The following is a 15196-nucleotide window of genomic DNA, read 5'->3' as shown; positions in this document are numbered from 1 at the left end:
CCACTTAGCTGAAGTACATGAATTTCTGCCTAATTAGAAATGTTGTAGATGGAGCATTAGCAAGGCTGGAGCGGGTCAGGATATCTTGCCTGCTTCATTTTTAATTCCTAACAGTAGAGCCAGATAGGAAAGGCTTCAGATAAGAAGTCATTAAACAATTTTAAATTATTTATAAAAATTACTTTGCCCAAATTATAATTATTTTTTTTCCCCCCAAATGCTCTCATAAATGTCAAATGGAATGAAAGGAAAAAGCAGCCCAACATTGATTTTAATGAACATTTTAATGTTATGTATAACAGAACATTATGAATACAATGGAAACAAAGTTTTATCAATTTAATAATAATAAAAAAAGAAATCCAACATAAGAAAAAAAAGGGAGGCAATAAATTTCATACCTATAGTATAGTGCTTATTCCTAACAATAATCCCAGCTTGTGAATATAAGGTCTTTGTATTCCAGATCCTAGAATCATGATTCATGTGAACTTAAATGTAGAATTACAGAAGAAAAAACAAACATCCCCTCCCCAAGCCCCCCAATTCATTCTTGTTTTCAGTAAATCATTAAAATCTTTGACTGCTACAGGCTTCCTTTATTAATATATAGATTTTTTTTAAGTCCTCTATTGGATTCCACAGCTGCTAATGCCATATTTACACAAAAGAGTCATCAAATGTTGTATAAAAGCTAAGACCCAATGCTGCTGGATTAGGCAGGGTTATAGAGTTACATAACTGAAGTGTAATTCCTCGTGTTGTCATTGGTAGTTTTTGTAATGCTGCAAACCTATTTTTGCTTTTTGACTTCTGCTGATGGCCTGAACCAGTGGCTCCATAGGGATACTGGTGGTACAAAGGATGCCAAGTGCCACTGTAAAAAGAACTGCAAGAAAGTGCATACTCTGGGGTTTTCTGAAAGGAAACCTTCCAGCGGTCTTGGACAAAGCATCTCCCAGACCTGCACTGGATTGAAGCATTTTAAGACCCCAAAAAATCTGTTAACACCAAATTGCTGAGAGAGGATTTTCACAATAAAAATTTGGGTAATATAGCAGTGTGGCTGGAACATTAGCAAAAGTATATATATACATTCCAGGTCCCTTTGAATTAGCCATAATCACATATGTAAGCCATTTTTGGACAAAAATATATATTCTTATAAAAAACTGATCATAGTACTTGAGTGACTTCAATTGTGGACTCAGTGGTAGTAAAAGGAATGATCCAATTATGACAAAGCGATCAAGGGAGAGGGGGAAAAGAAAGTCAAGCTCTTCAAGAAGAAAAAAGTAAAGTATAAAATTAGATTCAAACATTTTTACCCAACCCCCAATTCCAGTCGTCTGTCAAGTCTCAAAGTTAAAATTGGTTCTTCTATAATAGGAAAGGTTTTTGGTTTTTTTTTTCTGATGGTCTCAATACAAATTGTTTTGCAAAATCATCTAACACGTTCCTTAGAAGAACCTTTCACCTCTCCAGAATCTGAACACTAGTTATTTCAACACTTAGAAAATAGCTTTTGGTTCTTTATGTAGACACTTTAACTGATAAAGGAAAAAAAAAAAAGAAAGTATTGATCAGTGTTTTCCATCCTTTCCCCAGCGATATTTGTGCAGCTAAAAATCCTTCATTCAGTCTGCCCATTTGTTTTCTTTTCATTTAATTTTAGTTTACAATCTTTATTTGCTAAAATTGGCAAAACTTGCAAAGGCATCTTGCTTGGGTTGTACAGTCCCAGGAGTCAGAGAGGTCATAGCGATATTTGGTACCCCCATTCCTATTGTGCCCGTTAAACCCATTCCTGTAGCTGGCATTCCCATGTTCATGTTCATTCCCATCATTCCTTGGTTCATCATAGGTGTAGGTCCCATGGAGGTCATTCCCATCGTACCTGACATCACAGTGGGCATTCCCATCCCCACAGGCATGGGTCCTCCCATCAATGGGCTTGTCTGGGGTCGAACAGGCATCATATTAGGCTGAGGACTGAGGTTTACGGCTGCAAAGTTTTGAGTCATGACATTCATAGGTTGTTGCATATCTGCCAAAAGAACAGGACACAAAAATCAGTAATCAGAAGCTGATGCTGAAGGTGCTCAAGTATTTTAAGAATCTCATGTGGCAGCTGCTGTGAACAAAGGCATGATGGCCAAAGCTGTAGCACTTTTGGTCTTTTCCCTGTTTCTGTGTGAAGACACAGAAAACTTTTGTAGAAAATTTGGACAGCATTTTGTAACAGTAGATGCTGCTATGCACCTTCTGGACATCAGGAAGCCTGAAATCAAGAAAAAGCAGTGGTGCAAGCCCCACAGTATAAAGCACGCACTGATGCAACCTCCTAGCATGTCAGGCTCCATTTAGAGACTGAGAGTTGTGTCAGAACCATCGCAGCAGTTTAAGAACCAATTATGACTAAAGGTAGGAAAACATCGTCTGACAGAATACTCCATCTCCAGGACAAGCTGCTGAACACATGCAGGGCTCAGCATGCATGCAAAACAGGGCAATAATAACTCACTTTGTTGCTGCATCATGGTATTAAGCGTTGGTTGCTGGGGTTTGGAAGGTTGCATCCCAGGTACTAAATTGTCCAAACTGATATTTACACTGGGATCTGACCAAGTTGAGGGTAGAGTCTTGCTTGCATTCTTCTGGACCATCTCTGTGCTTGCATTGTAAAGAGAGTTAGGCTTCGGCATCATGGTGTTCACACTTTGCAGAGGCTAAAAAAAGAGAAGCTTTGTTGGGATCCACTTGAAACAATTCACTAAGAGTAGTCAGAATTAAAAGTGTTAAGGCCAATGAGATTTTTAGCCCCGAACTTCAGCTCTTCCACAGCAGTGATGCTGCCACATGCTGTTAGACCACTAGAATGGCTTAAAAGTGTGCTCTGTAAGTGAGCATCAGGCTCCCAGATCAGCATGTGGAATGACAGTGATCATCTGCAGTCAAGTTTTGACTGTACATTCTATGGAGGAAGGCTTTAACACATTACCAGCATCTTCCCCCAACAAAGCAGCAACCTTTCACAGAACAATGATGACCATCTCAAGACTAGCTTATAAAAAGGAGGCTTGTCAAGAGCATTTGACACATTCTATTTTTAGGAGGCTACTCAAACATGTCTAGACAAAATTTTCTTATAATACATTGATCACAACATCTGAATTATCAAGACTGGATTGTAGGACTGGAACAGATTACTTTTCAGTGTTGTAATTAAGGAGAAAGCAAAAGATTAACTGGGAAGGGTCATTAGCACATGGTACAAATAGAAGCATACCTGTGACCTTGACATGGGTAAACTGACGCCCATAGCATTGGAGTTCATCATAGAGAAATTCATACTTAGTGAGGAGGTCATGGTTGTCTGAGAGGGGCCCATCAAATCAAAAAGATCAGTAGAATTTGAAGCAGCAGAAGGCTGGCTGGAAGCTGGCTGTGAGCTACTGAAGAGTTCTAGAGTTTGTTGCTGTGTTGTGCCGCTGAAGAGCTCTCCAGATGAAGCACTGGGACAAGGAGAAGCTTGGTTGAAGGCACTCCAGTCACCAAAGTCTCCATTTCCACTTGTTGCTGTACCTGAAAGACAACAGTGTGGGCAGAAGGAAGACAGAGAGAAGAAAGGCAGAAGGTTTAGAGAAACTCACTGAGCAAATGCCATATTCCATGAACTGAAACAAATGAGAGCTGATCTGTGTCCGTCCGGATTAACATCTGCAGGTAGAACCTCCATCTGGACATCATTCTCTCTCATGAATATTCCAACAATTTTAACAAGGTAGCAAAGGAAATATGAAACACCCATGCACAGAAAGTAAAGTGTTCACTAGCATGTCACCTGTGGAGGCAAGACAAGTAGGGACAGGTTTTCTTTAGCTGAAATACAACAGGAAGGTAACAGACACAGATTGGAGGCTGTAGTCAAAACACCACCTAGAACTTTGATAACATTTAACAGCTTTTTATCTCAGCACTCTAGCATTTGCAGAGAGAACAGTTCCCCTCTTGATAAAACAAATTCCATCACAATATATCAAAGATGATTACTTCAATATTTGGTTATATACAATTAGTAGCTCTTTGTATGAAACAATGCTGAGAGAAATAAAACCCCAGAACTTTGACAGCAGGTTGCAGAGAATTTGAGGTGGAGGAGTAATTTTTTCCCATCCCATGAAGTGCTCATGTAAAACATTAAGTTTTCTAAATTTGATTCTTGAACTAAATGCCTTGGCTTGAAGCAGAAATTGTCTTGGATCTAGCAATTCTCAGCAGAAGCTTTGCTGAACTGAACCCTTAGTTTATCACTCAAAAGTTGTTTCACTTCACTACACCAGAGTTTTTGCAGACAAGCATTTAAATCAAAACAGCAACTTAGAGCCCTCCCTGCATCTTACTGTGAGGAGTCTAATAGGAGAAACTGACTGTGGACAATTGCAAGAGAGCCTATTTCAGGATCCCAGATGTCCAGAGACATAAACCAGTGAACAGAAACTGTGTCATAACCTTTGAGTCAAATAGGAGATGTTATCTCCCTTAAAAGCACATTTTTCTATTAATGAGCAAAGGGTTATTGCACAAGAGTGATTACTAAAGCAGCTACAGGAGACACTAAAAATAAAGCAACACCATTTAAACAGCTCTCGTTGCTATGGAGTCAATCTTGTTCCAAGATTGGCCCACTGTACAGGTCAGCTTTGATTACAGCACTGACAGACTTTTGGTATCTCAGCTAAGTTTCAAGCAATGCCACTGCCATATGAAATGAACTCTGAGTTCTAATGAACAGTTCAGTCAAGCCTTGAATTTCTTTTGATGAGTGAATGTAGACTCAGGTAAAATCTTAGGTAGATGAATCCAGTGCCAGTTTCCACTTCCTAACCTACACAATGGCTAGTTCTGTACTGGCCAACCACAGCAACCACTCTACTCTCTCAAAAGGCAGTTGTAGTTTTTTACACTCCATGTAAGTAATTATCAAAATACACTTTCAACCTTTAGTCATCTTTACCTATACATTAGAATTTCAAGAATAGGAGAGTAAATCTGCTCATAAAATCCAAGTTATGCCAACAACTTTAGTGCATGAAGCAGACCAATATTCATTAGCTCTGGGCCTTACTAGAACATTTGCTTTGATCTCCCTCACAAAGAGGGGCTATATTAGAATGTTTCAATTAGTATTACATATTAAAAATTAAAACCTACTTTAAATATTCCTGATAGATAAGTAAATGCTGAGTGTGCTGCTCCTATGCTCAGACCTGTGCACTGAGTACCAATAATGGAAGTGGGGGTAAAAAGGGATAAGGTTTTGCCCCTTCAGTGGAACTTCAAAGATGATTAATCAAGAAGGAAAAGATTCCTAGAGGGGCTTATGCTGTTCAGGAATGATTAATCATTTCACAGGACTCCTTGTCCCTTGCATAATGGTGATTTGAACAGATTAATCATGTTAATGCAGATAAAGGATTGTATCAGTTTAGACTATATTAACACACAAATTATTTGCATAGTAGGCAGCTTTGTGTTTGCAAAACAACTTCATTTTGACTAAGAAAGTCTGCATAAAAACTAGAGTTGCTCTTTCCTAGCAAGCACATTAAAAGTGATTTAACTAATCCATGTGTAGTACAACACAGCAAAATAAAGGCAGAGATATAACCACACTGACTAAAAGCTGGCTCGCAGGTGGGTTTACTGTTCAACCTCTTCTCTGTTGTGTTCTTAATCCTGTAGCCCTGCTGAGAGCCCCCAGTCAAACACTGCTGCTGCTGCCCAAATTCACTTCAGAAAAGATAGCCAGCTCGCTCCACTCCGTGCTTAGTTGAAGCAATGTCCTGTCTGAGTGGCACCACAGGGTCCTAAAAACACTCCACCAGAAGGAAGCTGATTGCTTTAAGTAGCTTCCCAGTATGTTTTCTTTTTCAGCTCAGTTTTAAGGGAAAATGTTTTCCAGACTGTGGCCATGGCTACGTAACAGCTTGTATGCTGGCATGCAAAGTGACTGCACATGCACTCAGCCAGCTGTATGGATACATGACAGCTCTAAACTGCATGCCATGCAACCAGGACACAACTGAATGCTGGGCCAACAAGCATTACTGAAATTTTGCTCTCGTGATTAGCAGGCACTTGTTCATGCCTGACTTCAGTGAGATCTGGAGATCTTTTATTTAACAGGCTTCTCTAAAAGGAAAGGAGACTGTAACAAACTTACCTAAGCCAAGCTAAAATGAAGTGTTGGTCAGCCCCATCTCACAAATAAACATAAACACCTACAAAAGCCATTGACAAGGTGCATGGAGCACGTAACTTGACTAAATTCCCCTCCAATACAGAAGGCCTTCCAATAGTAACCCAGGCATTTTTGGAAGCTTCTGGAACAGCCTATCTCAGACTCCACTCATTATGCCACCTGACAAAGCCAATATAATGATGTTTAAGTAATTACAGACTTTTGGGTTTTGGTAAGTCTTAGGAGATGGGTGGAAGCCCAGATCAGCTTCAGGTACTCTTATTCTCTTATCTCAGGTAGGCTGCTGTTTTTCATTGAACGTGATGTCATCTTTCAAACTGTTCAACTTACCCATTTAATTTACTGTGCTGCCCACATCATTAAACTCCTAAAACCAATCTGAATCCTCTGCACATATCTGGAAACCATAAAGAGCAGCATAAACCCCTTCCAGCAAATTTGCACTTCAGAGCAATATCACAAGCAAGAAAACCAAACTATCAAGCCCTTCATACAAGTCTGTTTATCTTACCAGAGCAGCTAACTGTATCTGCAAAGCTTGCAAACTGTTACTTGTAGCATCAGAAAACTGACTTTATTGCAAATAAAATAGTTGAATAACCTTACATAAAACATAGAATCAAAGATGAGGAAGAGACTGTGATGGTTAATCATCTGAGTTGTCCTACCTCTACAGCCAATTATCCAATCATTTTGGGAACACAAATACTGTCACCTGGCAGTGCTCCTTGCTGTAGAGCTCTAATTAAAATAGCACCTTACCCAGAACTACAAAGTTGGAATGTGATGGGTTCTTTTTCCAATTGACCAGCCAGCACTTAGACCCATGTGTTTATTTCAGGTTGAACTCTTCCACTCTAGGAGTCGCACCTTACCTCGGTGCATTTCAAATTAGACTTGGAGCTACGATTTAACTCTTATGATATGCTTATAGCATTAGATGAAGAGGGATATCTGCAACCCCTAACATTTGTCTGAAATAAAATTCATTAAAAGTTTAAGGTCCAATAAGCCATGTGCTGTGCCAGACAGCAATTAACTTCCTTACTATAGCACTTGTTAGAGTAGTTTGCCCTGGAAAGGGAAGTGACTTTCAGTAATGCCTTGTCGCATCACTTCCCCAATCTGTGCCCATATACAGCATTTCAATCTGTAAATTGATCCTACCTTGTGATGCTGGGAAGCTTGCTGAAGCAGCAGCTGAACTGAAATCAGCAAATCCTCCAAATGGGTCAGCTGATCCACCTAGAAACAGAAGGAAGACAAATGTTGTTGCAGGACTGTGCAAAGATCCAGTGCAACCACTGCATGTGGGATTTATGAAGAGAAGATCCTGTATTATTGATTATCTTGCAGTTATTGATTCTGCCAATTTGGCTTTTCCTGTTCATTGCCATACCACATTTTTACAAGCCTGAGCATCAATAACCTGAATTACTTCCAGCTGTTTGCAGAGTGTCCAAAGAAGGGCCATAAAGATGATCGGAGGGCTGGAGCACCCCTCCCATGGAGACAGACTGAGACAGCTGGAGCTGTTCAGTCTGGAGAAGAGAAGACACCGAGGAGACCTTATTGTGGCCTTCCAATATCTTAAGGGAGCCCACAAGGAAGCTGATGTGGGACGTTATAGGATGTCGAGGAGGACAGGACTAGGGGCAATGGAGCAAAACTAGAAGTGAGTAGATTCAAATTGGATGTTAGGAGGAAGTTCTTCACCTTGATGGTAAGGAGACCCTGGAACAGGTTGCCCAGGGAGCTGGCTGAAGCCCCATCCATGGATTCACCAGGTTGAATGGGGCTTTGAACAACCCGATCTAGTGTGAGGTGCCCCTGCCCATGGCAGGGGGGTTGGAGCTAGATGATCCCTGAGGTCCTTTTCAGCCCTGATCATTTGATGATTCCCTTTTGCCATTTTCTATTTCTAGAGAGAAGACAAGATTTTCTATCTCTAAAAATAAATTTAGAAAGATTTAAAAGGTTAACAATTTTTTTTCCTACCAAGGGATGCTGCTAGTTTGGCAGTTTGTAGAGTGAAAACTTTGGAACTGTAATATATAAGCACCAAACATTCTTACTGTATAAAAGTTAATTTATTATGCTTACTATGAAAAATTACATGTCGCCTTATATTTAGTTTCTGTGTTACTTAAAGCATGAATGATTCTGCAACAATCTTGAATTGGGATTTCAAGGACAGAGCTTGCATTTGTGTTCATTTTTTTATAAGTCTGCTTCCTTTCTACAGCAGGAACATTAAGTTTTCCAGCCAAACATTTGTATACAGCATATGAATTATTAACTTCTGAATACAGCAGAGTGACAATTTTCCACTGAAAAATAGAGCCAAGGTATAAAAACAGAAGAAAGATTTAAGAATCAGACTGGAAAGCCTTTTTTCAAAATAAAATTAACAGTTTACAACAAAGAAAGATATAAAGCATCCTGTTGTCATTGGTACTGACTTCAAGCAGGATTTCCACTGACCTAAGAAAGCCAAGAAGCTGACCTTATTTGTTTGTCCTCAGGAATTTCACCTCCAAGCAGCCCCACCCTTAGAAGAAGCTGCAGCAGTTCAATTATTTTGCTTTTAGTGTTATGCGTACATTATATAGGTTACATCACAGCTGCTTAGCCTGCAGTGCTTAGAAACTAGCCAGGTGGGACTGGAACATCTGTGCTGCACTCAAACACCACCAGGGACAGCTTCCAACATCTGGTGCCATTTCTGAATTGTCTTATCGCTGCAAGACATTCTGCCCCATCTGCTACTCTCAACTGGGTTAATTAAACTAGAACCATCTCCTTTTTAATAAATGGCTAGCAGTAATAAAAGGAACCATTCACTCTCTAATACATGTGTACTTGTATTTCTTTTTAATGTTACTTTACTGTAGACACTGCCAGGAAGGCAACTGCTCTTCCAAGGGGAAAATGTCTTCTCTTGCCGAGAATGCAGCACAGGATATAAAACACGAGGAGGGAACACAAAGATGGTTGCTGATTTTACAGAAATACAGCACTGCTGAAATCCTTTTAGCACCTCTGTAAGAGGGGGTGGGGGGAAGAGATTTCACACAAAGATCAATTTCTTCAGTTCAGCTTCTGAAGCGATCAAATAAGCAATGTATACACATTTGTGTACAAGTTTCAGACTGCCTGCAAGTTGAAAAAGGCAGTGAAATACCGAGCTGAAACAACTGTTCTGATCATGTTTACTCTGCCTGCTGCAATGGACTTTTTCAAAACATTTTGGTTATCATGTGTCCTTACAGAGTTCAGACCAGGTTAATGGTTTCAGGTTTTGTATCAGAATGAGCAGCAGAGATGACACTCTAGACTACATTCTAAAAGAAATTATATAAATCAGTGCTCTCATGCTACACCTCTGAGCCCTGGGCTGCTGGAGAAAGTACCTGAGGATTCATTTAACTTAAAAAAAACCCAGTTCAAACTCAATAAGCCCTTAACTTTTCAGTCAAGTCAACTTTTCCTCCACCTCTATTGCCTGTTTTTAAATGAAACTGAGCTCCAGAGAGAGGTGGCAGAGCTTAAGCTGAATGCAGTGGCTCCCTCAAGAAAGGTATCACAGCTAAGATTAAAGAATCTCAAGTACAGATTCTACATCTCAGCTTGCTCCTTTATGGCAACCAACTGCCCCCCTCACATATGAATTGTGTTGCTTTAGTAATGTCTAACCCCTCAAGCCCCACCAACCTTCTTCCACATCTTTGCACCTGAAAACACATAGATAAGCAAATCTGGAGTTCCCTGAATTCACATGACTTCCCTGCCAGTTCCTTCACAGGATAGATCAAAGACTGCATTTGACCCTTTCCCTGTGTCTTGCCTGACACTGGGAATGTTCCCACACCCTGTGCTGCAAGGAACAGTGGTCATAACAAGTGACCTGCACGTGAAGGACAGTGCTAATCTTCTCAACATGAGCTATCCTCAAAGATTCCCATGTGAGATCTGTAACTACAAATGAACCCTTTCCATCTGCCTTCCCAGGTCAGCAAAGAGGTTATTTAGCAGGACCAGCTGCTAATAAGCCTCTTCTCAATACCGTTTCTAAATGGTGCTTTGGAAAAAGAAAAAAAGGCAAAAAGAAGGAAAAAAAATGCAAAACAGAAAAAGGGTTTGCTACAGCAAAGCACCAAACTAATCAAAGACTCAAATGCACTATAATGTGGAAGCTGCCATAGTTCTGCTTGAAATACAGGAAGACTCAATTTGAAGTGAAAACAACTATTCTCAGTGTGATTTTACTTTTATACATAACAATAAAAACATATATATAATTAAGCCCAAAAAAGGCTCTAATCTCTTTTCCCCTAAGAACCAGATAGAAGTGATATTGACTTGGGGTAGTGATGTTGATTCAGGATTTTACAGTTCCAGAGACGTGGTAATTCCAGTGTATAATGAACACCTTTGTGTATGAACTTAGGAAAACTGAAAATAAATATGGGGGCATTTGTACATAAAAGAACAGATGTATGAAATAAAATTCATTTCTTAACCACTGAGACTTAACACATGGATCAGAAGAGACATAGAAACTGTGTCTACTTCCCCTAAAATGACAGAGCACAAAGTTTTAAAGATAAGTCAGAAATAAAGACTGAGGTAGATCTCTCATACGAAGTTACCATGACAATTTCCCTCCCGTCCAACAGAGTTTTGATGGCTTTTAAATCTATTAAATACTCACAAAAGTATAATTTTGGTAACCTAGTGATGAAAGGAATTGTGTCATACAGAGTTCATAATACTGGCTTTACTAATAAAATACCTAGTGTGATGTATTACAGGGGTTGGCTTACTTCAGAGGGGAGCGAGTGCAGCCTTTAGACGTGCATGAATGCAGCCACCTTAGAACATGAGTGGGTCCTCAGCCACTGGACTGCCAGTTTTGGTATGGTCTCTGTGGTTTTGCATTGTCTTTACAACAAGAACTTGGAGCAGAGTACCTGTTCCCATAACACATTTCTACAAGTAAGGTGACTACGATCACACATAGCACAGAAGTTGCCCATTTATAATGAAGAGAAGTTACATGGAAGGATTCTATCTATGAGAACACACACACTTGTGTTTTATTTACTGCTCAAAGTGATCTTTAAACAAAAATTCAGACCACTCCCAACTGTGCCACTATACCACAAGTGCACAGAACTCTTTTCTTCTATTCCATGCCAGCCACAATCAGAGCTATTGATATTAAGAACTCATAAGGACGATAACAAATCTTCAAAGTTTCAGGTTTTAAAAAGCAAACCACCAAGCCCCTGAACTCCTCTATCAATCCTGAGTACAGTGCATTGAATAGTAACACACTCCTAAAAAGAAGCTACAGGTTGAGTGCAAGAGTAAGTCCATATGAAGGTTAAGGCACATAAACTGAACACATTTACCCTCAGAATTGGTTCTAAAATGCATTAAGAAAATAAAACCAAAATATGCCTACCTGTTGAGGCTGGCTGGCTAGTTCCATCGAACAACAGATCAACCAGGTCATTAGATGACTTGCTGCCAGAGGGTACAGAAGCCTGAAGAAGAAATCACACAACAGATCTCATCTCATGGTGCCATAATTCATCTCAAATGGCTTTAACAAGTTTTTAGGCTTTTTGTTTTGATTTGGAGAGATGGCAGATTGGTCTCTGAAGCAAATAATCACTGGTACATGGCTAAATTTAAAATCAATGGTTCAGGGTTAACTTCTCTGACTACAGAAATTCTATGCCTTAAAGCAATCACACAATCAGTTATCATTTTAACTGTTCCACAGTCATTGAAAATCCCAACTAAACATTTCTGATAAAACAGTTCTCAGGAAGGCTGTGTAACAAAAATCCTGAACTAGAAATTGCCACAGAGATCAGAAGAAGAGTGGTTTTAAAATCATGTTCTGTTGTGTTGTTCTGCTCTCTCACCTTTGCTGCAGACTGTGCAGTATGAGCAGCAATGTTCTGTTCTGGACTGGCTTTGTCCCCTGTATAATGCGCTGCTGCTCCCAAGTCAATGGTTTTTGAAGGATTTGCTGTGCGTTTGTGTCTGGTGGTTGTGGTTTCTGTAGCTTGTGTAATGTGAATGTGTTTCGTGGTCACAGTCTCCTCTTCATCTTTAAATTCAGCTTTGGGAGATTTACCTCTTCTTGATTTTTCCTCATCGCTGTCACTAGAGAAACAAAAGTGACAGAACACCATTTGTGATGGGCCTCTCAGTTATTAAGTGGGCATCTGGCTTAAGCTACAAGTTTTGTTTACTGTAGGTCCTTGTAGCGATGGTTCATAATAAAAACACTGCTTCTTCCTACATTTCAGAAAGGGGGTTCATAACAAAAACACTGCCTTTGAGTAAGGAAATGTTTTACCCTTACATAATGCTTCCACATAACACAGCACTGCACCTGCTGCACAAAAGTGACGATGAAAAGCGAGCTGTTTTGTTACACATGAACTGCAAGACCATGGCAGAGGATAACAGCAAATCAGTGTTTCAGTACAGTACCTTTAATTACCTTCTGACAGAACTCCTCCACACATTACATAACACTTCAGCAACAACAAGTGAAGTTGGCAGGTCTGCTCAGTACTTACACCAAGAGATGGAAAGCAGTGAACCAAACACAGGTACTAGCTTTCAGGTCTCAAGAATTCCATTCCCATTTCAACTGCTTTCCTTTCCCAGAGAAACAGATTTTTACATTCTTTAAGATGTTTGTGGAAAAATAATGTTTACAGAATTATGCAGTGAAATTCTACTATTCATTTCCTACCAGGGAACACACATTTATTCTGGAAATGTAAAAGAACAAAAGTGTCACCATTCTACATGAAAACTTTTTAGATGTCACTGTGTAATATTGTTTAATCTGGTACATTTTCTACTTTTAAAGTCTTTCACAAACAAACCAATTGCCCCCTACCAACAGTCATGTTGCCAGTTACTATCAAGATAAGATTTGTACATAACGGTGGAAATTGCTGTAGAGAAAGCCGAAATATATTGAAATATACTTGAAATAGTAATTCCCTCAGCAACACAGCTCAAAGTGGAAGGTTTTTATATTTTAATAATGCATTAGAATACTAAAACTGCAAAATTTAAGAAAGGCTGTCCCTTTGTCAGTGGGAATATGACAGTAACTACAATATACTCTGGAGGGTAGCCTTTGTTCTCTGTTAACAATAGTGGGCTTTTTGGAATATATTGCATGTGTCATTTCCTCTACACATTGCCTCCTTACCACCAGGGATGGCTCAATTCACGAACATCAGGGAACAGAAAAGCTCACTCTCTCTTTCAGTGTTTCACTTTTTATAAAGAAAATGTCATAGGTTTGGCCAGCCCAGTGACTGCTGGCATTTGCTTGAGCCAGCCTTACAGACAAACGAGCTTAAATGGCAGCACCTAACCTTATCCTTCCAAAGCACTTCAACCAATTGACTTAACTAAGAGCAGGTCTGCTGCCCCAGTGCTGGATTTCTGCTGAGAGCCCACCTGTGTGCACAAGTACAGCAGAAGGTACTGCTGGTCACAGTGGCATTTGTTACACCACGGTTTTACCACAAGTCCCTGGAGAAGACTGATATGCACCCTAGCAGGGTACATCCTAAAAGCCTCAGAGAAGTGTGGATGATGTTACCTTTTAGACATGCTTTGAAAGTATTTCAGATCAAGATAATCACAACTAAGGCTCAGACTCTTAAAATCTGCTGCAATGTATTTCTTGTCATTACCACAGAGCCTGCCTAGTCCATATAAATATTCTGTGGATTGAGGAAGTGACTGACAGCCACAAGTGTCTGATCATGCAGCTATTCCAACAGATCTGGTAGAGATCAATCTCAATAATGTAAGAATGAAAAAAAAAGTGAGTCTTTAGTTATCTACAGCAAAATAAGTGTCTAAAAGCTCTTGAGAAAAGAAATTAAACATATATGCATGAAAAGCAAGACAAATACTCCAACACTGAATTTTCTATGACAACCTGTACTGCTTCCAAACTATCTCAGGAGATGCGCTTTATATTTTTCTTTAATGGTCACATTAACAAGAGCAACAACAAAAAACCTAATTACAGATTAATGTTCCCTTGAAGTTTCTGTGCTCAGAATAGTAAAATTGCAGTGCTTCATCTGAGAATTGCAGAATGAATTTAAAAATAAAGAAGTTATAGCTAGGTAGCTGGCATTGTTACAAATAGGTTGTTCTAAACTTCTCAAAGGAAGTACATGGTTGCCACTTCCAGAAATCGAAGTATGGATACATGCTTTTTTACTCTGCCTCAAGGTTTGTGGTGTTGAGGGTTTTTTTGAAGGCAATGAAAGTAGGTGACTGATGCTTTCAGACTAACTGAATGACACCCTGCTACAGAAGTAATCCTTTACATGGAAATTTCAACACTGACTAAATACCTTCCATGTTGTCCAATAATGACATCAGGAGAAGAGGAAATGTGCCCAAGCAATGTTACAGAAGCCACACTGCTGCAACCTGGATTCCTTCTTATGGCAGAGTAACTTGCAGCTATCAAATTGGTTTTGCTCATGTATGTTCCAAAAAAAATCCTCCTTTTATTCCAAGTCTTGAGTTTATTACTTCCATAAATTTTGAGAGAAATACCACACCTGAGATTTGCCCCCCTCCAAAATGGAAGAAAAATAAAAGTGCAGGGACAGAGCTTAGGAGAGCAAACAAAAAAGTGTTGTATTTGCCAGAGACGAAGATGAGCATCACCTGGGGTAGAGTTGTAGTAGCCCTCAAAATTAGCTGCTTTTTATAAAGATGAGAATGCAGAGAAGAATATCTAAAACACTGGAAGGTGCAAGACTTTATATGAGCATAAGGAAAAGACCAGGGGCTATACAGAAATAAAGTAATTAATATTTAAAAATATGTTTATTGTACATCCTCTCCATG

General features: G+C 39.5%; 1 protein-coding gene across 1 annotated transcript in view; it reads right to left on the bottom strand.

Annotated features, from left to right (window-relative positions):
• Positions 1-265: 265 nt before the first annotated feature.
• Positions 266-15196, bottom strand: part of CLINT1 (clathrin interactor 1) — a 47880-nt gene continuing 32949 nt past the window's right edge. The window contains exons 7-12 of the mRNA XM_064161960.1: positions 12205-12448; positions 11736-11817; positions 7433-7510; positions 3290-3585; positions 2525-2729; positions 266-2047 (exon numbers count right to left, since the gene is read on the bottom strand). Coding sequence (XP_064018030.1) covers positions 1686-2047; positions 2525-2729; positions 3290-3585; positions 7433-7510; positions 11736-11817; positions 12205-12448 — 1267 coding nt within the window. The 3' untranslated portion in view covers positions 266-1685. The remainder of the gene's footprint in view (positions 2048-2524; positions 2730-3289; positions 3586-7432; positions 7511-11735; positions 11818-12204; positions 12449-15196) is intronic.

The sequence above is a fragment of the Pogoniulus pusillus genome, chromosome 22, assembly GCF_015220805.1.
Source record: "Pogoniulus pusillus isolate bPogPus1 chromosome 22, bPogPus1.pri, whole genome shotgun sequence".
Taxonomy (NCBI): domain Eukaryota; kingdom Metazoa; phylum Chordata; class Aves; order Piciformes; family Lybiidae; genus Pogoniulus; species Pogoniulus pusillus.
Note: the sequence above shows the minus strand (reverse complement) of the source record. Positions and strands in the feature narration are given on the sequence as shown.